Source organism: Marmota monax, unplaced genomic scaffold, assembly GCF_021218885.2.
Source record: "Marmota monax isolate L192 unplaced genomic scaffold, Marmota_monax_Labrador192_F-V1.1 WCK01_AAM20220418_F8-fsc00056, whole genome shotgun sequence".
NCBI classification, from domain to species: Eukaryota; Metazoa; Chordata; class Mammalia; order Rodentia; family Sciuridae; genus Marmota; species Marmota monax.
This window is the reverse complement of record NW_026695212.1, coordinates 12,770,034-12,794,447: the sequence shown is the minus strand read 5'-3', so window position 1 is coordinate 12,794,447 and position 24,414 is coordinate 12,770,034. Positions and strand designations below refer to the sequence as shown.

Sequence of the window (24,414 nt, the reverse complement as noted above, 5' to 3'; positions counted from 1 at the left end):
GAAGTACAACATCCACTATAACAACCTGAATTAATTTGAGATAATAGGCCATCACCTGTACTTCTGTTAGTACAGAACATAACACTAACTTCCAGTAGTAATACTGACCCCAATTAAATGGAAGAGATAAATAACTGTTATAGATAGACATTAAGTTAAAACCCAATACTCCAATTTTTAAGACTGGTGAAACTGACTTGCTAAATGTTGAAAATTAAAACTTGGAGACTAAAGTAAGTAAAAGGGACAAGAAGAAAATAGCCAATATTTGGTTATTGTCCTCTGAGATCAGCTCAAATCAGGAAATGAGGGGACTTCTCTAACAGCTTTGGAACTCTGGGCCACATGACCTCCAGATAAGGGGGAATCAATGAGATACTGGAGAGCAAAACATCAACCAGTGTACATGTTACAGAGGAGGGTTACTAGAGAGGAAACATCCCTGATGCTTTCAAAGAAAGCCCCAAGTGGTCAGTAAGACCCTGACCTATACTGGAAGATGGCACTAGAGAAGCTAAGTTCCTAAAAGTGATCCCCTAAGGAAACTCAGCTGTCTCCTAATAATAGAAACAAGGTCAATTTGACTACCATGGTCTTAAATACCTGGCAAGAAAGTTATAACCAAAGCAGAGCCATACCTGGGCATTTAAAAGGAAAAACAATAATTCTTTTAATGTAACTTAAGATGTACACTGTGTCAGCCCTACCAAAAGTAAGACTGGAGGCTATGAAAGGATTCTTAGACAGGAGTGCCTAATAACTATCAGAAGAGACTGTCAAGAGTTAAAAGCTTTTTTTTTTTAGAGAGAGAGAGAATTTTTTTAATATTTCTTTTTTAGTTTTCGGTTGACACAACATCTTTATTTTATTTTTATGTAGTGCTAAGGATCGAACCCAGCACTCTGCGCATGCCAGGCGAGCACGCTACCACTTGGGCCACATCCCCAGCCCCAAAAAGCTTTTAAAATCAATTTAATACCTACAAATCTTCCTAACCTCCTACATAGGCAGACTTGATCTGTATTTGCTAGTATAATTATCTAGCCCTAAGAGACTGAAATAAAGGGATGGCTGTGATATTATAAAAACTAAGTGTTGTGTTTACATTCCTGATAAATCTGGCAATGTAACTAATATCCTTAAAAATTTACATTCCCAAATAGAGGCCATGTCATGGGAACAACTTCTTAGCTCTTGCACCTTATGACGAGGTCTGGTCTCTACCATCATGATATTCACTGACAATTTCCAGATGCTACAGCATTTATTTTGTATTAATATCATTCTAGTACTCATGACTTGTTTCTCTCAGAGAAGCACTCATCTCCCAGATAATTTTACAAGCTGTTTTTTCCAAACCAAACTTTTACCACAGACCCCTCAACCAACCAAAAACATCCCTAAAAGGGAAACCCAAACTGCTTGCCTTACATCGCCCCCTCTCAGCCTGAAGCAGCCAGAGTTAAGGCCCATTTCCCCTTACAGCAGTAAGGGTTCCCTTAATTAGAGAGGGGGAATGAGACAGGAGCAAAGGACAGATTGTCAGCATAGATAATAAATTATTGGGTTGGAAAGATGGGGCTAATTAAATGGAGTTAGTTACAACAATACCTTTGTATGTATGTATGTATGTATGTATTTTAATGTGGTGCTAAGGATCGAACCCAGGGCCTCAAACATGCCAGGTCCTCAAACATGTTAGGTGAATGCTCTACAGCTGAGCCACAAACCGAGCCCCTTGGGCAAACTTTTACAAACCCTTCAATTTACAATTCAAACTTCACCATAGCCTTCCTTGTTTACCTTAAGCAGTTAACTGCCCTATTATCTGTTCTCCCTCTGCTATGCAAACAAATCATTATAATTAATTTATCACTGCCATGAAATAAACTGTCACAAACTTAGTGGCTTAAAGCAACACAATTTATTATCTTATTGTTCTGAAGGTCAGAAATCCAAAATCATTATCACTGAGCTAAAGTCAGGATAATCTTCCCATCTTGAGATCCTTAACCATCTATTTCTTGAGATTCCTTAACTTCTCTGTATTCTTTTTCCTTACAAGGTAACATTTATATGTTCCAGATACAAGAACCTACCATGGGGGGTGGGGGTGGGGGGGCACAGTGGATGGATGGAATTATTCTGCCTACCAAAGGATAAGAATATGTGTAGAGAAGTGACAAGAAACAAAGTCCAAGTTACAACCTTCAGAATATCATGGGACAAGTACAACTACTGGCTGTTTAGTGGGACATTTTGAGAGTTCTGAAATTCACCCTATGGGTACTAACAAAAGACCCTCTCCTTAACCAAGTTCCTGTGTGCCCTCATCTTAACTAGAACTCCACCTCAACCTTTGTTAGGCCTTCACAGCTCAATTTTAGCAAGAATCATGCTAAGCATCCTGTTTAGGAAGAATCCCCTACCCTGGTTAACGCTTCAAAGAATTGCCCTCACATTAAATTCTCTTTCTCTTGGACAGGCCAGAGGTGATGGAGTTCTAGGCCAATCATGACCACTTTCCAGCAAGTTTGAGACCTCTGTTTACAATGCAAGGAACCTTTGTCAACTAGTGTTCCTAGCTTTGGGCTCCAGGAAAAAAGTTGAGATGACAGGGTATTCATTTAATAACCTCATATACACAAATGTGGTGGCTAATGCTTTCTCATCTAGTATTTTTCTTTTAACATTGTTTTTGAGATTTATCTATGCTGATACACATTGCTCTAATTTATTCAATGCATTGACTAAATAGTATTTCACTGCATGAATAAACCACATACATTCCCTTACCGAGACAATTAGATAGCTTATACTTTATACTACTGTTAAGTCATAATACAATGTACAATCTTACACAAATTTCATCTATTAACAGTTTCTCTAAGCTGGGTGTGCTGGCACACACCTGTAATCCTGGCAACTTGGGAGGCTGAGGCAGAAGGACTCCAAGTTTGAGGCCAGCCTCAGCAACTTAGGGAGGCCCTAAGCAACTTAGCAAGGTCTTTAAATAAAAAGGGCTGAAGATGTAGCTACCTGGAAAGCACCCCTGGATTAAATCCCCAGTATAAAAAAGAAAAAAAGGTTTCTTTAAGAGGGCACCTATTAGAATTTATGAATAAATTTTATGACTAAAAAGACTGAGTATCTCCAGCTTTACTATCATTAAACTGCTTTCCAATATAGTAGAATTAATTTAGACTCTTTACCAGCAATACAAGTTTTCCTTGGGCTGGGGCTGGGGCTCAGTGGTACAGCGCTTGCTCACACGGGTGAGGCACTGGGTTTCGTCCTCAGTGTTAGACCAGGACGCAAGAAAAGACCACTGACTCCAATTAAAATCAAATTAAAGCAAGTTTATTATTTCGACCGGCCAGGCTGCCTTTCCCTCCCAAAACGGCGGGAACAAGACAGCCCCCCAGCTTTCCTTCAGCCCAGCTTTATAGCCCAAAAAGTTACACAAAGGGGGGTTACAGATAACAGAACTCTGACAAGCATCACACTAATGGTAGTTTACATTTTTTGCTGGTCCCAACATCAGAATTTATGAGGACCATTAGAGTCTCAGAGAGGGTCGTTGTCTGGCCAGGGAAGGCCAATATTTATGAGGTGTCACTAAGTTTCAGAGAGGGATGCTATCTGGTCAGAGAGCCAGGCATGGGTGAGTTCAAGGCACGGGCAGGCATTCCAAGCAGGTTCAGAATTTGCAGTAATTTATAGTAAAGCCGAAATTATCTTTTTCATGGCTTTGTGGCGAGATTGCTCCCAATTTTAAGAAAAGATCAGGTTGGGTCTATCAGCACCACATAAAAACAAATAAATAAATAAATATATTGTGTCCATCTACAACTAAAAAAATATTTTTTTAAATATGACTTTTTCTTTCACTATATTTAGATTTATCTGACTTCTTAACTTGGGGAGATATCATATTTATCTTGTTTTGATCTGTATTCCTCTGCAGCAAAGTGAAGAAAGTTGACCAAGGAGAGACCAACTGTATCAATGCTGCTGAAAGTCAGAAAAGAATGAGGACTGCAAGATGACCACTAGATTAAGCAATAAAGAAGTCACAATACTTTGAGAAGGCAGGGGTATATGTCAGATTGGAGATCATTTAGGAAAGGGTGGGTGGAAAGAAGTAAAGACAATTCTGACAACTCATTGAGGGAATTCTGTTACAAATAAGAGCAGACATATGAGGCAGCAGCTAGAAGGGAAATGGGATCAAAGAGAAAATATGGTATTAGTTTTGTTTGAAGGACAGGAGAAATGCTGAACAAAAACAGATATAAGAGAAGAGAAATGCCAGAGGGAACATGAAGGGACAGAAATTAGTGCAACCAAATATCTACAGTGCCTTTGTGCTTAAAAACTACAAAAATACTGAGGAAAGGATTTCAAGATCTAAATAAACAGATATATCATATTTATGAACTGGAAGACTAAACATGGCAAAGATGTCAATTCTCACCCAAACAAGGATAATGTAATTTCTTTCAAAATTCTAACAAGACTTTTTTTTTTTTTTTTTTTTGGTAGATACAGACAAGGACATTCTAAAATTTATATAGGAATACAAAAAAATAAACAGCTAAAATAATCTTGAAAAAGATGAATAAAGGAGGAAGAAATAGTCTACTCAATTTTAACACCTACTATGTAGCTACAGTAATCAATACTGTGTAGTACTGACTGAAGGGCAGACATATATCAATGAAACAGAACACAAAACCCAGAAATAAAAACACACAAATATGCTCAACTGAGTTTTTACCACACTGTAAAAGCAATTCAATGGAGGAAATGGTGCTGAAGCATTGGACAAAAACAAAAAAAAAAAAAAAGAAATTTAACCCCACTCTAATTTTTATACTTCATACAAGTTAACTCAAAATTAATTATAAACTTAAATGTTAAAAATAAAATCCTCCCAGGAGCTGGAGTGCTTGCCCCGCAAGCACAAGGCCCTGGGTTCAATCCCCAGCACCACCACCAAAAAAAAAAATAATAATAAAATAAAGATAAAATTATCCCAGGAGTGGTGGCTCATGCCTGTAATCCCAGTGGCTTGGGAGGCTGAGGCAGGAGAATCAGGAGTTCAAAGCCATCCTCAGCAATAGTGAGGTGCTAAGCAACTCAGTGAGACCCTGTCTCTAAATAAAATACAAAATAGGGCTGTGGATGTGGCTCAGTGGTCAAGTGCCCCTGAGTTCAATCCCCAGCCCCCCCAAAACTAAATAAATAAAATTATAAGGCTGAATATGGTGGTACATGTCTGTAACCCCAGCAGCTCAGGAGGCTGAGGAAGAAGTATCAGGAGTTCACAGCCTCAGCGATTTAGCAAGGCCTTAAGCAACTTAGTGAGACCTTGCTCAAAATAAAATATAAAAAGGGGGATGTGGCTCAGTGATTAAGTGTCCCTGGGTTCAATCCCTAATACCGAAAAATAAAATTATAAACTTAAAGAAAAAAAAAAAAAAAAAACAGAAGAAAACCTCTCTAAGGCCAGCCCAGGAGATCTCAGATTTGACAAAAAAAAAAAGTACAATCCATAAACAGAAAAAAATGTATAAGCTACATCAACAATTTTGCTCTGATTCCAGGCATGGTAGCAGACACCTATAATTCCAGTGGTGCAGGAGGCTGAGGCAGGAGGATCACAAGTTCAAAGCCAGCCTCAGCAACTTAGCGAGACCCTAAGCAACTCAGCGAGCCCCTGCCTCTCAATTTAAAAAAAAGGCTGGGAATAGGGCTCAGTGTTTAAGAGTCCCTCAATTCAATCTTTAGTACCAAAAACACAATTTTTCTTTTGCTCTAAGACACTGTTAGTTATAAAGACCAAAAAAATTAAAATAATGCAAATTACACAGAAATAATTGCAAACCACAACAAAAGAATAGTACCTAAAGAACATGCATTAAAAAAAAAAAACTTGTCAAGACTCAACAGTAAAATAATCAACTAGCAAATAAGCAAAAGAGCCTCTTATGGGTTGAATTGTATACTCCAACATTCATATATTTACCAACGCTAACCCCCCAAAACCTCAAAGATGACTACATTTTGAGGTAAAGCCTTAAAAGAGGCAAATAAATTAAAATGAGGTCATTAGAGTAGCCCTAATCCAACCTATTGTCCTTTTAAGAAGAAACATGTATATACAAAAGTGACTATGTGAGGATATTTTGAGAAGGTAGCCACCTGCAAGCCAAGCAGCAAGACTTAAGAAAACCTGACAACACCATGGGTGTCTAGTTTCCAAAAGTGTAGGGAAAAAACTATTCCCTATTCCTATAGTTTTGGCTATTCAGTCTATGGTATTTTGTAATAGTGGCCCTAGTAAACTAATAATACAAGAATAGACTTCACCAAAGAGGATACACAAATGCAAATAAGTACACTAAAAGAAAATTAACTTCATTAGCCACTAAAGAAATTCAAATATGGCAATGGCTTATCATCACATACCTATTGAAATGGGCTAAAATTAAAAAGTACAAATTTGCTTAATATAGTTGTTACTTTGCCATCCATTTTTAGGCCCAACTTTATCTGAAATATGGTAGAACCCTGTCATCACTGGCCTAGTTAAAACTCTCCTTCTTGTGTGATTGTTTGCAACAAAGTCCGTTTGTTCTTTACCTCACTGACCCAAAACCAATCACACCACACAGCATCTGACCATGATAAAAAAACCTAATGGGCAACACCATTATACTGTAAGTAAGCTCCCTGATTTTCTCCGTTTAATTAGCCAATATGGTTTACACTAGCTAATCCAAAACCCCCCACAGGAAAGTCAACAAACAGTATACTGCCATTGACCCAAAGATATCCCCTCTCCATCCTTCACCCTCTTCCCACTTTCTATTGGCACCCTTTACCTCTGGGATATGTAATAAATTTGTTGCATGAATTCTGGTTTCACTACTTCATGTCTAACCTGTCACACATACCTGACCTTAATCCCCCTCCCTATCACCACCCCCTACCAGGACTCTCCCAGAGATTAGTTACAAGGAAAACCAAATTAGAAAGAAGCCATAATGACAGAAATAATAAAGTGACAACACCAAATGCCAGTGAGGATGCAGAGAAATAGGATCAATCACTACACACTACTGGTTGCAACATAAATGTATAGCCACTCTGGAAAACAGCTTTTCAATTTCTTAAAAACATTAATATACAACTATCATGGGAGAGATGGGGATATAGCTCTGCCACAGAGTACTTGTTTAGCACATTCTAGGCCGAGTTCCATCCTCAGCACCAAAAAAGGAAGAGAGGGAGGGAGAAATAAAGGAAACAACCACCGTATGATTCGTACTCCTGGGTGTTTAATCCCACAGAAATAAAAACTTATATCTACATCAACATCTGTACACAAATGTTTAATAACCAACCTGTAAACAACTCAGATAACTTACCTTGGGTAAGTAGTTAAAACTGTTGTACACCCATATCATGCTATCATTCAGTAATGAAAAGGAAAGATCTACTGATACACATACAACCTGATAAATCTTGAGAGAACTAGGCTGAATGGCGATGGGGGAGAGCCAATCCCATATGGTTACATATTATACAATTCCAATTATGTAACATTCATAAAATTACAAAACTATAGAAATGAGAGTAGATTAGTGGTTGCCAAGGGTTAATGAGAGGTTGAGAGCTGGAGGGAAAGACTATATGATCATAAAAGGACAATAGAAAGCATCCTTATAGTTACAGAAATGTTCTGGACCTTAACCATATCAGTATCAGCCTCCTGGTTGTAATATACTATAATTTTGCATACTGTTACAACTCAGGGAACCTGAGTAACAGGTCCAGGGGTCCTGGTTTGTTGTTGTTTTGTTTTGTTTTTTTACACAAACACACATGAATCTGTAATTATCTTAAAATGTTTAAAGTTATCAACCTAAACATTTAAAACTTGTTCCATTTATAACTTAAATACACTTCAATAAAAATAATTGTGCAGTAAAAAAAACATTTTTAAAAGATATACAATTTTTTAAAACACTGTGCAGACATATGTTGTCAAACAGAACTTTCTGCAATTATGGAGACATGTTTTATAACCCTGTGTGGTCAATAACATTAGTTAGTAGCCACACACAGCCAAATGTACCATGACCGAAAACTAAATTTTTATGTTACTCATTTTGATTTGAATTTAAACAGCCATGTTTGTTATCATACTGGATAATGAAAGTCTTAACAGTAAAAAAGAATAGAAAAGACTATTATGTGCTACATAGAATGTGTCCAAACATATTTAGAAAACCTTTATAATGTACTATTTATATAATAGAAACAAAACAAATTATATAAAATATTTACACTTGCACCAAAAATTAGTTGTTACCTCTAAGGAATAAGAGAAGTATATATTTACTGGAGGCAAGGACCTCTGGGACTATTTAAATGTATAAAAATAATCATGTGTCATTGATTCTTAAGACAAAAAAAATAGTGTGAGGGCTTAAACTTTTGGTACCTTGAAAATTCAAAACATTATTCAATGATATGAAATAAATTAAGTATTAAGTTTAGCAGTACAGAAAGTAAGTTTACATGGATCTGTATGTAATAATGCTAGATTCTAGTGTATCAAAATTTTTTTCTAAGAATGTCCATTTTTTGGATGTGATTACATTCAATTACAAGAAAATGGACACAAATAAAAAATAAGTTTAAATAATAGGAGCTTTTGGAATCAAATTAATTAACTTCTTACATAAATAACTGGAAAATCCTTAATATTTATGAGTGCTCAAAAAGAAAACAAAATTTCCTTTGAAATCAATGTCTACAATTTATTAATGATTAGACTTATCAAATATGAACAAAGACTAATGAATAAATTACAATTTCAGTGAAGGTACAGGACAAATAAAATCTTCAAGATACAAATAAGATTAACAATAGTGTTCATCTTCTCTCAGAATCTTGAACTACAGGAAAAAGTAGTGATTTTAAGATCAATAATACATAATTCTATTTCCCAGGTACTGTTCTAAACTTCAAATATTTAGGCCAAGAATTTCATAGAACTAAAGATGCTGTTGACTAAGATGTACCATTACTGTAGGTATTACAAAGGAAAAAAAAAAAAAACACTGCCAACTGGACTACAATACTATGCTGTATCACTTAGAATTTTTATTTACTAACTGGAAGATTTTTTACACTAATTAACAGATCTTTTATAAACTTGTTTAGAACGATTTTAAGCATTTATCACTGTTTGGGACCTATCAAAAGGAGAAAAATAAAATTACTATATTGGTAAAACTTCAAGATTGACCTTTTTTGAATCACTGTTCATGCTAGAGTTACCAATCCCCAAGTTATTCATTACAATACTGATTATGAGCTACCAGGAACACTAGAATACAGTATTTCCTAAAATAATATTGCTATTATCTCTGGGATTTTTTTTCTAAGCTAATATACATTCTACAAGTTTTGATGATAGCATTTCATATCATCAGGAAATCATATTTTGTCAAATGTTTCTCAAACAGACTGCTGACTGAAATGGAAGCTGCAGGTATGCAATTATGCCATCAGGAATAACCACAATTCCCTTCACAGGCAATGATAACTAATCACTAGTGCTTCTTAACCGAAGTAAGAAGAGTATTAACTGTAAAACACAAATATTTTTCAGAGATTGAGAAAATATATACATGTTAAAATCTATAACACACAGTACATTAACTCAATCTCACAAGAACTCTAAGGTACATGCTGCTATCTCTATTTTTCAGGCAAGAAGACTAAGGTACCAACGGTGAATTAATTTACCCAAGATGATGCAGTTACTAACTGCCGGATGTTATACATCATTCTCCCAGGAATATATCCAAAACACAAGAATGCAGACCACCAACAAATCTTTAGACTGATTTACAAATAATACAAATGATCCCAGGACTCTTCAAAAAGGATTAAACCTGAGACACCTATAAATAAATCAGTACCACCTGTTCTCTCATCAACTTTTGTCACAGATTTAACACTGAGAATATCTATTTCCAATCCCATTAACATTTAGGGTTATTCCAAAGAAAATCACCTTCTTTCAAAGTTAATGAAATATATTTTACCTTATTATTAATTTCCACTAAGCAGGAGAAATAATAGGCTGAAAAAAGAAAATTTTGATGTTAGTGATGTTGAGAAATTTTGATGTTGAGAAAGGAATACTTATACACTGTTGGTGGGATTCTAAATTAGTATAACCACTACGAAAATCAGTATAAAAGTTCCTCAAAAGACTATGAATGGAGCCATAACACTACTCTTAGTATTTATCCGAAAGAATTAAAGTCAGCATACTATAGTGATACATGCACACCCATGTTTATAGCAGTGCAATTCACATAGCCACAAAATGGAACCAGCCTACATGTCTGTCAACAGATGAATGAATGAAGAAAATATAGTAACATAGTATATTTACACAACAGTTTTATTCAGCCATAAAGAAGGATGAAATTATGTCATTTGCAGGAAAATGGGCAGAATTGAAGAACAACATGTTAAGTGAAATAAGCCATACTCAGAAAGTCAAGGGTTCTATCTTTTCTCTCGCATATGGAAGCTAGAGAAAAATGGGGGGCAGGGAGAGAATCACACGAAAATAGAAGGAAATCAGTAGAGTAGAAGGAGATCAGGGGAGGAAAAGGAGAGGTAATGGGAAATGAAATTGATTTAATTATGTTATATGCATGTACAAACATATTGCAATGAATCCCATTATTAGAGATGTAACTATAATGCCCCAATTTAAAGAAGGGAATTTTAACGGGGAATGATGTTTAAAGAAAGGGTCAAAGGGTTGCTGAATGTGCCTTAGAACAAGTGCCAAAAAAATGAATCTTCCCTAACCTTCAACATCAAGGAAGAACTGACTGGGGATATAGCTCAGTTGGTAGAATGCTTGCCTTGCAAACACAAGACCCTTGGGTTCGATCCCCAGCACCACAAAAAAAAAAACAAAACTGTTTTTATACTATATTATTATTAATAACAAAAATAGGGTTTTGAACAGTTCATCATGTACTTTGCAGAACTACAGCAAAAAGTATTTGAGCAAAGCTTGGAAGAACCCAAGATATCCTTGTATAGACCCAAACAATGAAATACTACTCAGTGCTAAAAAAGAAATAAGCTCTCAAGTCTGATAAGGACATGGAAAAACCTGAAATAAATATTATTAAGTCAAAGAAGGAAATCTGAAAAGCAACATACTCTATGATTCCAACTATATGACATTTTGGAAAAGAGAAAACTATGAAGACATTAAAAATATCAATGGTTACCTCAAAGAAGAGGGACAAGTAAATAGGCAGAGCACAGGATTTTTAGGCCAATTAAATTATTTTGTATGACAATGTACATTTGTTCCTCAATTTACAAAGGGATTAGGCCCCAATGAATTCACCATAAGCTAAAAAAGCTTTAAATAAACCTAACCTACAGTATCATGAGAGTATTCCTATACTGTTGTCCAAGAAAAAGATCAAAACTCGGTATCTGAAGTATGGTTTCTACTGAATGCATATGGCTCTGACGCCATGTTAAAAATTTTAAGTAGAGGACCTTCTGTAATGATACACACACATATATTTGTTAGAACCCATAAAATGTTAAAACACCAGGAGTGAGCTCTAACGTAAAGGATGGACCTTGAATGATAATGATGCATCAATGTAGACTGACCTATTACAATAAACGCACCACTCTGTTGGTGTATGTCGGTAGTGGGTAAGATTATGTAGTTTTACAGGCAGGAAACTTATGGGAACTTCCTGTACTTTCTACTAATTTTTGCTATGAATTTAACATGGCTCTAAAAAATTAAGTCTATAAAATCAAGTATAAAATATTCTAAAACAAAACATAAATGAATACTTTTGCTATCATAGATAACTAATCCTATCAAACAATAATCAATTCTACAACTGTATCATCTCTATCACATTGTACTGTGCTATAAAAACAAAAGCAACCTGAATTTAAATGCAATTCTGCCACTGATCAGCAAGATAATTGACTTTCCTCTGCCCGAATTTCCTCAGTGGTAAAACAGATACACAAAGGTGGGAGAATTAAATGAATATATATACAAATATGTTTAGGATAATGCCTAGTTCATAGCTATAATTTGGTGTTACCAATTATTACCATTATTTTTGTCTAGAAGAGTAAGGAGATAACATTAGAAGTTCTCAATACAAAGTCTCATATATTAAATGTCGAAAGAGCTTCCTTCCCCCTCCTATAATAAATGTTTCCCACATATCAAAGTGACATTGGAGATAAAAATAAAATGTTTATCAAAATCATCTGGGAACTTTTTTCAAAATACACATCACAAACCCACATAATGAATTAGAAATTTTGAGGGGTTATATATAGAAACGTATATTCTGACAAAGCTCCCCATGAGATTCTAATGTACACACACATACTCTTACTTCATCCAACCATCTCCCCCATATATATCCATTTATAATGAAGTTATTACATATCAGAGATCAATAGAATTCTGTGTTAAGATATATTTTAACATAAATATCTTAAGAGTGTCTATGCATTGTGTACACCAAAGTTAGTAAACAGTGGCCCATGGCCCAAATCTGGCCAATCACCTAATTTTATATGGTTTTATTGGAACACAGCATGCTTATTCATTTCCACTTTGCTCATTGCTGCTTTCATACATCCACACTGTTGAGTGATTGCTACAGAACTCATGTGGCCCACAAACTTGAAAATATTTACTATATGGCCTTGTACAAAAAACATTTAGCAATTCCTAGTCCAGATTTAATTCATAAAGAATGCTATTCAGTAGCTCATCTAGAACATTTACTGTGATGAATAAGTTCAATGTAATTACAACATCTCTTAAAGTATGTTAAAAACTAGAAGGCTGGAAACAAACCAAATATAGAGTTCTCATAAGAGTATAAAAGACAGAAATAGTTTTGACTACCCAGCTGTTTTTCCCCCAACTCCAACCAAGTGATCTTGGCCAATTACAGTGCCACAGTCATACAGTATACATATAAACCATATCAGAACCAAAAATGGCACTTTTCAGTGTGGAAAAAGGGAGAATATGCAGCTATATTTGAGATACATGGTCAAAAAATAAAAATAAATAAAGCTGGCATCCATGTCCACACTACATGTAGGAAAGAAGCTGCTTTCCATTTGAAGAAAATAAAGCTGAAAGGAAGACAGAGATAAGACACAGAGTTTTAGGGAATTCTCATCTCAGGTTCCAAAGTTCTTTGAGTCCAACTGCACTCTTGCCACCTGAGTTTTGGAGTTGAGACAGTAAATTCTTTTTTTTTTTTTTTTTTTTAACCCATGTTAAGTTTCAACAGGGTTGCTGACATTTGCAACCAGAGGATTCTCATTAACAAAATGAGGAACTTCTGTATTCAGCTCAAAGGACATTTTTTCCCCTCATGAAAATAGGGGTAGTCACTAGTTTTATTCATCATTCATTAAATTCTTAATAAAGTAAGTGTTCATAATAGAAAATTATTCTTCAAAGCTAAACAAGGGTATAGAATAGTAACATCTCAATAAGAATTTCTTTCTTCTTCTTCTTTTTTTTTTTTTTTTGGTATCAGGGATTAAACCTAGGGTGCTTAACCACTGAGCCACATCCCCAGCCCTTTTTATATTTTATATAGAGACAGGGTCTGGCTCAGTTGCTTAGGCCTCACTAAGTTACTAAGGGCTGGCTTTGAACTCGCAATCCTCCTGCCTCAGCCTTCCTAGCTGCTGGGATTACAGGCAAGCACTACCATACCTGGCTGAAAAAAACACATGATAAAAATTACAAGCCATCTGACATATACAAAAATTGTTTCAGGTACATTTGGCCCTATCATCTCCATATCCTCAACAATAGCACTGAAAATCAAAAAAGACAACACTTAGACACTGTCATATTTTGATTTATCAAAGAAAGATTCTATTATATTTAGTATATATTAATTCTCAAAAATAGTGAGTTGAGCCGAGCCCTGTGGTTACACACCTATAATCCCAGCGGCTAGGAGGGCTGAGACATGAGGATCCCGACTTCAAAGCCAGCCTGAGCAACAGCAAGGCACTAAGCAACTTAGTGAGACCCTGTTTCTAAATAAAATACAAAATAGGGCTGGGGATGTGGCTCAGTGGTGGCCCAGGGCCCCTGAGTTCAATCACTACTTCCAAAAAAAAAAAAACAACAGTGATTTGTCTGGTACATTTTCAAAATGAAAAAAAAATATTGTTTAAGCCTTTACAACAGAATATACGTTCTTCAGAGTATCTACTACACAGAAAGTTGAAGTTTTATACAATTCTTGAATTAGTGGCTTACAATTCTTTAAAAAAAAACTAAATGAAGTTATTATTCTAGGATTGAATAAATATTCCATGGGATTAATTTTTTATTTGTGTATTTTATAAATAAAATATTGTCCTGAATCATTATTTTTCAAACTCTAAAGTTAAAATATTTGACATTTTGCTTTTATTCAAGAATTGTCCGTCTGTAATAAAATTGAACAGTAAAATACTACAATGAGATGACGCTTTAAGAGGATTTGCCACAATCCTTGAGGTCACCAGTTAGTACATTTTAATTTTACATGTATTGACTCAGTAGTTACTGAGTATTTTTAAATCTAAATTACAACTATATGACTTATAGCATTTTTTGCTGGAAAAAAAGAAGCATCAGATCCTAAAGATTGCAGGAAGATTTGTTTGAACAAGAACAGATGCCATAACCTACCAGAAGAAAATCAACTTCCAAATACATTTTCTGCTTTCTGAAAGCAAATGAGTTAACTTACATACGTATGCAAATATATTTCTCTAAATACATAGTAAGACTAGAAATAGAAACAAAAATCAGTATCACTGAAGACAAGCCTCAAAAAGTAAATTTTATTAAATCTATGAAGAGTAGATGTTGTGATACTTCAGTTTAATATTCAAACAATAAAAATGATGAGACAAGAAAGGGGATAAATGAATGTAAAATAAAAAGTGTTACCACTTAAAACAGGAGAACTAGGAAAAATGATAGTAGCAAGTTTTGAAATTGAGAGAAAAAAAGAAAGAAAGCAAGAATGGAAGTCACAGGTGATCTAGGCAATCCAGTTGTATACAAAATATATACTCAACCCTCTCCCCCAATGCCCATCTCCTCCAGCCATTCCCTATCTGCCTTCAGTTACCACTCAAGTGGATCACTATTAGGGGATAATTCACTGATTGGGTTAAGGCTCTCATAACCCAATTATTTCTCCTCTAAACCTTCTTCCACTGTTTCACATACAAGTCAGAGCTTTCTGAAATAGAGAGCTCTTAAGACACTCTGGCAGGAGAGGGTATTTTGGTGTATGAAGAGATGAGGTAATTTACAGAAGATGTATTAGTAGGTAAAACAGAAGACGAGTGATAGCAAGTCTGCTAGTCTGCAGGCCAGCATATGGTTATCTGTCCCTCAAAGTCTTTCTTCTAACCATTCTAGAGACAGAAACCTGACACTACTTAGGCTACAGTATCCAGACTTACTTGGATTCTGTCAAGTGTTTTAAGTGCATATATGTTCCTAACTAGAGCAACACCTTCCGGAAAAATATACACTATTCTTTTTATTATAACTATCTTAATCAGCCTTTTCACTGTTATAACTAAAAGATCTGACCAGAACAACTGCAGAGGAGGAAAAGTTTTTTGGGGGGCTTATAGTTTCAGAGGGCTCAGTCTACTAACAGCCAGTTCCATTCCTCAAGGCTCAAGGTGAGGCTGAACATTAGGGTGGAAAAATATGGCAGAGGGAAGTGGCTCACATGATGATCAGGAAGCAGAAAAAGACTTCACTCACCAGATACAAAATATATACTCAAACCCTTACCCTCAATGCCCACTTCCTCCAGCCATTCCCTACCTGCCATCAGTTACCACTCAGTTGATCACTATTAGGGGATAATTCACTGATTGGGTTAAGGCTTTCAAAACCCAATTATTTCTCCTCTAACCCTTCTTCCACCATTTCACACATGAGCTTCTGGGGTATATATCACATCCAAACCATAATGGTAACCTATAAAACCAAATACAGTGCTATGTACCTAATAGTTAGATGTTCCAAGTTGATTCTCTTAGAAAATCACAATTTATAATCAGAACATCGGAGTTCAAACAAATCTTAGGGATCATCTAGTCTGGCCCCTTTACCTTAAAAGCAAAGAAACTATTTGCAGTTAAAAGCTTACTAGCTCAATAGCTCAAGGTCACAGAGCTAGGACTTTCACCCTAATCCCCTGATAATCAGTTCATCTTTTGCAAAAAGCCTTTAATTCTTCTATTATGATAAACTAATAATCATCTATTTCAACAGAAAACAAAGTAATAGCAACTTCCCTTTCAGGATTTACTATATGCCATGGCTTTTAGAAGGTTCCATTGGCTTGGCAGCCTAGGTCTTTGAAGGCTGTTTTACAAACATTACCCTACCTAATATGATAACTCTAAAAGAAAGGTAACATTAAAGTCAATTTTATAAATGAGGAAAATGCAACTTACCATCATGGTAATAAGTGGCAAAACCCAGATTTTCAATTTGACAACAGAAAAACTTAGCTCTTTACCAATATTCTACATTGCCTCTCACTGAATTTACCACAAAAATGTTGAAGTCTTACTCAGTCCAGAACAATGCCCGACTCAAACAGGATAAACTAAATGGATTATTTAATTCATTAAAAAAGTAAGGTTCTCATACCCCCAAATGCCTCAAAAAAGAGACTTTCATTGCTCATCTAATTGCATAATCCTCTATGGAAGGTTTCAACAGTGGACAGTTTGCATATTAACTGGAGATTTAAGAAATGGCTGATTTCTTTATTCCACAAAAATTCACTTGTTCAACATATTTAGTGAAAAACTTTTTGTGATAACACTAAATCTGAAGATAAAAAGTAAAATAAAAACATTACTGCAAGATCCTATTCCACTAAATTAAAACCCACATAAGCTTCAAAATCACTCACCAAAACCAAAATAAATATGGTAACACTTCCCTCCTTCTGAAGAGAGGAAAAAGAAGTAACATTAACTGAGTACCTACAATGTGACAGTTCTTAAATCTCAACATAGTCTCACCTAATCCCTTAACAGCAAGCAAATTAGGAAACATCTCTATTTTCTAATAAACAAAGTGATGTTTAAAGAAATTATGTGCTTGATTCAGACCACTTAGCTACCTAGGGAAGATTCATAATTAGAATCCAAGTCTGTCTGACCCAATGCTGTGTTCTCTAAAACGTAGTTAAAAGAACTATCACTGATCACCAAGACAAAGAATGGCTTTCTTTCCAAGGGAGACGAAAAACATTTTTTAACAAAAATACATTATCTCATTTAATCTTCTCAGTGGCCCATTAGTTAAATATTACTATCACCCCATTATTATAAATGATAAAATTAGAAATGTAATAGTATGACCAAGAACACACTACTAGGAAGCAGTAGAATACCAGGTCTGTACCAGATATAAGACACTAACCACAGAAAAAAAATACAGAAAGACCCCAGTGCACCATTATGAGCTTAAGGTCCAAATGAATTAAACGAATTATATCTTGTGCTTGTTAGGTAAGAGGGAACAATATATGTACACACACAAACACACACATATCATTTACACCAATTCTCACTTCCAATATGATTATCCTATTAAATGGCAACCTAAACACTTTCTCTAAACTTTAAGCCTCCCAATTCAGAGCAATCTCTGAATTTGTTACCAGTTAACATTATTCTTAAAGTGACAACATACAACACAAAGGTTTATGAAGAATGTACATGAAAATAAACAAACATTTAAGTATATGAAATACATCCACAGAAACAGATAAGTGTTTAGCAACATTTTCAAGGCATCATCTGAAAACTACTTCGTTTCTTGACATATTTTTAGGGCCTAAGTATATAAACCAAAAGAAATATCTCCAATGCCAGTTCTGAAATATTTCCACTATAGTTAAAAAAAAAAAAATGTTTAGTTCTGTCAGAAATCCAAAGTAGCCTTTTCTATTGTGTTAGTACCACATTAAAAAATATAACCCAGGGATATATTCCTAAGGAAGTGACCCAACTATTTCTGGTAAGCCAAAAGGATGAATGTGCGGGTGGCTGAATATTAATATAAGAGAAGGTGATTGTTATTTACATTTTATTTTAAAAAGAGGAGCTGGCTACAAACCCAGAAATAGAATCATTCTAATGCAAAGTAACCAGATTAGAAGATTTCCATGTTTGTTCACCCCATAACACTGATTTGTTTTCATTCTTGAACCTCAAAAAAAATACCTGACTTCTTCAGGAAGCCACGGCCCTCCACCAGCCCCAGGTCAATGTAGATCATTAAAACCCAGAATGCATCAAGAATTGCTTCCAGGCCTTAACTAGCCCTAGCTCAGCTACAAACTAAGAAGTAAACAAGTACAGAATGTGACTGATCCTAGAGCAGAGAACTGTTTACTTACACGGGAAGATACTCAGATTGTGATGGGAAACGTGTTGCACTCTTCTCCCCTAGCTCCTAAAAAAAAAAGCGGTACTTTGACAAGCTAATGTGAGCGTGGGTCTATTCCCCAAAGTTCTGACCGCTCTTTTTCATCACTTAAGGACAAATGCTCAAATAAGGGCACCTGGCACAAGGTGCCCGAGGTACTATTATGGCATAACGTGGAAGGACATCATTATGGCCAAGAAACAGTGAGCTAAACGGAAGGAACAGTGCCACTCGGCCGGCCCGCGAAGGACAAGAACATATCCAAAACAGACGCGCTTCCTCCTCGCCCCCTCGCCCTCCTAGGCTTGGAGGAACACCCGGGGCTCAAACCGCGGTTCTGGGCCCGGGTCACCTGTGCACCCGCAAGGAGTGCGATGGCAGAGCAGAACCATGCACAGCCCCACCTCGGTCCTCTAGAGACAGCCAGGGACTGCGTCCCAGAGCCCGCCCCGGTCGGGCCCGCCCCGCTATCTCCTCCCCCGTTATCCGCTCGCAGCCGCGCTCGGGCCTGGATTTGCCTCCCCACCCTCTCCAAGTTCGGCATGTCCCACTACCCTACACACGTCGGCCACCGCCCTCGGCGAGTCTTGGGAAGAAAGGTCGGGGAGGCAGGGGAGGAATATTCTCGGAGCGGTCCCTCACCTCTGGATGGAGAAGGGGCACGCAGCCCGCTTCGGTATCGTACTCATCCGGGCCGTCCGCCATCTTGGTGTTAAATCCCTCCTCCCGCTGCATGCCGGGAGAAAGCGTTTCACCCTCGCGGGGCTCGGGCAAAGCGGAGGGCGAGCGCCAAGGCAAGTGCGAGCCCCGCCGGAGGCGACGCGGCCGCCGCCTCCTCCCTCCCCAGCCCCCGTGACGCCCCCTCTGCCCCCTCCCCGCTCGGAGGGTGCGGGTCCCTGCGCGCGTGCGCGCAAGCACGGCCGGCCCGGGCGGGAACGCGCGCTGCTGCACTGCGCTGGGGCCAGAGGACCGCTCCGGGCGTGGGCGCAGCGGCCGGGAGGCGGGTCCCCGGCCTCAGGCAGAAGTGTGCCTCCGGCCACCCCGCGGAGGCGGCGCGGCCACGGATAGGTTCGCTTGCGGGAACTAGCGGCGACAGGGGAGCCAAAACGGAGCTCCCGAGCTCCAGGCGGCCCACGCCCTGCGCCCGGCTCTCCCATCCCGGGCGCCCTCCTCAGACCCGGGCGGAGCCAGCACCCGGACCCAGGGAGAGGCTCTGGGGCGCTGAGGCTCGAGTCCAGGCGCGCATCGTTCCTGAAGACGAAAGAAGCATCCCTTTCCTCCACAGTCAAAAAGGTCACCTCCCAACCTATCCTGCGGGAGTGGGGCGGGGGGTGTGGAAGAACTCGTGGGACTTCCTTCTGGATAAACCTTTTTTAAATGACCCCGGCTTGCCCTCCTTGGCCTTGCGTTAGTACCACATTAAAAAATACTTAGGAGCTTAAAGCCTGCATTTTAGTAAAACCCAGGAATTCTGAATCGAAGTCTTTTAAACTGAATTCACTGAAGCGCGACCCGGATAAAATGACTAAAGCCATTCTTAAAAGGATATTAGGACTATAAAGGATATTGGAACGTGAAGGGGAGATTGCTTCCTAGAAATGGGCTGGTGTCAGTTTTAGAAAACATTTGTCTTTGTTTTTAGCTATTAAAGATTGTACATCAAAATAGCTCAGAGGAAGATTTAGCTGAGATCGGGAAATGTTCGTGCTACCAGCCTGTCTAATATTAAAGTCAAATCAGCCAAAGACCACCAGAAAGAAGCCTGCGGTCCTACAAAATTAGGTTTATTTGTAAATCAGGAGAAAAGGCACACCAGAGGAACTGAAGAATGTGACAGGATTTAGGTTCCCGCCAAAGGATCCTGAGGAGGGTCTGGGGAGACTGGGGATCAGTTCAGGATTGGACATTGTTTCTAAGGCGGGGTGTAGAAAAGCAGGAAATAACAAGCGATTGGATGTTGTCTTGAGCTAGGGCAACTTAGTAACTGGGTACCCGCAGTAGTAAATGAAAATAGCTCCTTGGTAAAGAGGATGTGGCATTCTATAGCTGCTTGTTGGCTATGAGAAAAAGAACGTTCTCTTAACTTTGCAGCTGGCTTTATACATGTGTGCCCTCCCAGCACAGCTGATTTTCATTCTTTTAGTCCTGCCCCAAATCAAGAATCTTCATACAAAGCTAGATGGAATGAGGGGTCTGTCTTTCCAGCATCAAATTGCTTTAAGAACCTATTTATGTGTTGAGAAATCATTTTTACTTCAACATTTCAGTTTTCTTCTTGCTCTTCCATACCCTTCCTTATGCCATGCATTTACTTGGAATAGAAGATGGGAGTAAGGAAAAGAAATTGAAGAGATTGAGAGGTGTCATTAATAAAGTATTGAATGAATTGAAGGAGTGAAGAAACTAGGCATGGAGAACATTAGAGAATATTTCACTAATGCTACTGTAGACGTTTTTATTTGTGACTTCTGAGAATTATATAACTTTAACATAGAGAAAATACTAAAAACTGAAAAGTTGAAACAATTTAGCTTAGGTCTGTGACTGCCTTGCTCACTGTAAGAAGACAAATAGTTTTTAAATGAACAACTGAACTAAAAAAAAAGCAGATATTCTTCAGAAACATGTTGAATTGGGCTGTGTTCAGTATGGATCAAATGAATTCATTAGATATAATTGGAGTCCATTTGGTAATTATAGAGCTCTTAACAGCATACCCCAAATTTGAGACAATATATTCACTGGAGTGTAAGCACCGCCAAAAAGTATACTGATTGGATAGGCTGACAAAAGAATGGCATAAAATTATGGAGGAATACAGAATAGTAGCTAAAAATATATAAAAATTCCAAGAAAAGACTAGCCCTTGTTAGAGAAGAATTGTGAAATGGATTTAAAGACAGGGAATGGGGTATTATAGAAATAAGGTTTCATATGTAACATCAGGAGACTACTGGAGTTGAAGATGGCATTAGCAATCATTCAGGTCTAGTACAATTCTATCATTTCACAAATGAATAAATGATGGTTGAGAAATGTAGAAACCCTCTTAAAGTCACAGAATCCCTGGTTCTAGTAGCAGGATCACATCTAGAAGCCTTTTGAATCCCCCCCCATCTACTACTCTTGCCACTACCACATATTTCTTCTCAATTATCTTCAATGATTTACTTGCTTCATTTAATACTTTTTTTTTAATTGTGGTAAGAACTACCCTCTCAAATCTTTAAGTGCGTGGTAAGCATTGTTAACCATAGGCACAATGTTGTACACATATTTTGAACATGCCCATCTTACATAACTAAAACTTCATATCCATTGAACAGAAACTCCCTGTTTTTCCCCCACTTCAACCCTGCAAACCACCATTCTAGTCTTTGTTTCTATCAGCTTGACTATTTTAGATACCTTACATAAATGGAATCATGCAGAATTCATCCTTCTCTGACTGGCTTATTTCACTTATCATAATGCCCCCAGGTTTATCCATGTTGTTGCATATAACAGGATTTCCTTCTTTTAAAAGGTTGAATAATATTGCATTACATTTATACAACACATTTGCTTTCTCCATTCACCCACCAATGGGCATTCAGGTTGGCTCCGTATCTTAGCTATTGTGAATAATGCTGCAAGGAACACAGGAGTTCATATGAATCCCTTTTGAAATCCTGGTTTCAATTTTATATACTCAGAAGTGGGATTGCTGAAAGCTATGGTAGTTCAACATTTTTATTTATTTTTTTTTGAGACACTATCATGCTATTTTCTATAGCATGATAAACCACATTGCATTCCTATCAACATTGTGCAATGGTTCCAGTTTCACCATATCCTTGCCAAAATTTGTTATCTTTTGGTTTTTTGTTTGTTTTTCTAGTAGCCATACTAACAGGTGTGATATCTCATTGTGGTATAGATTAGAATTTCTCTAATAATTAGTAATGTTGAGCATCTTTTCACATACCTTTTGTCCATTTGTCCTTAAATCCTTTACCCACTTTTAATTGGGTTATCTGGGTGGGTTTTTTTTGTTTTGTTTTTACTATTAAGTTGTAAGAGTTTGTTGCATATTTTGGATATTAATCCCTTATTGGATATGTGATGTGCAAATATTTTCTCCCATTCCATAGGTTGAGTTTACTTTGTTGGTTGGTTCCTTTGTGCTACAAAAACATTTTAACTCAATGTAATCCTGCTTCTCTAATTTTGCCTTTATAGCTTGTGCTTTTTATGTCATATTCAAGAAATCTTTGCCAAGCCCAATGTCATAAAGCTTTTCGCATATGTTTTCTTTCTAGGAATTTTTACAGTTCCAGGTCTTACATTTCATTCTTTAACCCATTTAATTTGATTTTTATGTGTGCTACAAGATAAGGGTCCAATTTCCCTCTTTGCGTATGGATATCCACTTTCTCCAGCACCATATGTCAAAGAGAATGTCCTTTCCACATTGTGTATTCTAAGTACCATTGTCAAAGATCAGTTGACCACGTATGTGTAGTTTATTAGTGAGCTCTCTCTTTATCTATTTTTATGCTAGTCCCATACTTTTTAAATTACTGTAGCACTCTAATATATTTAAAAATCAGGATATGTCATGCCTCTTTATTCTTTCTCCAGATCATTTTTGGCTATTCAATTTTCTGTGGTTCTGTATGAATTTTAGGATTTTTTTCAACTTCTATAAAAAAATGCCATGGGGATTTTGAAAGGGATTGCTTAGAATCTATAGATCATTTTCAGTACTATGAACATTATAAATAATATTAATTTAATTTCTGAATGTTAATCAAATCTATTAACATGAGAAGTCTTTACATTTATTTGTATTATTTTAATTTCTCTCATCAATAAATTGTGGTTTCCATTGTACAAGTATCTTACTTCTTTGGTTAAGTTTATTTTTATTTTGTTCTTTTTGATGCTGTTGTAATGGTATTGTTTTCTTTTTAAGTAGTTCATTGTTAGTGTATAGAAAAACAATTGATTTTTATATGATGATTTTGCTGACTGCAACTTTACTATATTCGTTCATTCTAACATTTGGCAATTACTTATTAAACATTTGTTCTGCATGAATATTGGAAACAATAACCATAATGTAGTCAGAGATATTTTTAAGATGCCAGTCAGATTATTTAGCCCAGCTAAATACTATTATGTAATCATATGAATTCATTAAGTATATTAATGATAAAATGTTCTTATAAGCCATTTCACAGATTTCTATGTCTCATTGGAATTGTGGACTCTAGAACTAAATAGAATACTGACTACTTAGAACTGGGATGAAACAGGAGTTGAAAAGAAAGCAAGTACATATAACAGTACTCCTATTTTAAGCAAAGTAGAGACATTTTTTTTTTACAGTCATATTCAGTGTGAATCATTGATGTAGAAGAAATCAAACTGGAACATTAAAGGAAATGTGTGAAATTTGGCATTGGTAATGGCCAGCTCCCAAGGAGGCTACCATTGATTCTTGCTTCCTGGCATTCTCACCTTTGCCCTCACTAACACCGAGTAGGGTTGACCTGTATAACCAATAAGATATTGTACGAAAAAGGGGTATGACTTTGGAGGCCAGGTAATACAATGCATCATGGCTTCTGCCTTGTTCATTGTTATATCCCTAACTTGGGGGAGCCAGTAGCCATATCATGAAGACACCCAAGGAGTCCTGTGGTGCTGTCCATCTGGCACAAAGCTATTGCCTGCTGCTAACAACCCCTGCTGACTTACCAGGCCTGTGAGTAAGTAATCTTAAAAGTGGATCCGCCAGC

General features: G+C 36.9%; 1 protein-coding gene across 1 annotated transcript in view; it reads right to left on the bottom strand.

Annotated features, from left to right (window-relative positions):
• Positions 1-19,466, bottom strand: part of Zdhhc17 (zinc finger DHHC-type palmitoyltransferase 17) — a 99,606-nt gene extending 80,140 nt beyond the window's left edge. The window contains exon 1 of the mRNA XM_046430661.2: positions 19,271-19,466. Within this exon, the coding sequence (XP_046286617.1) occupies positions 19,271-19,363 (93 nt within the window). The 5' untranslated portion in view covers positions 19,364-19,466. The remainder of the gene's footprint in view (positions 1-19,270) is intronic.
• Positions 19,467-24,414: the final 4,948 nt, after the last annotated feature.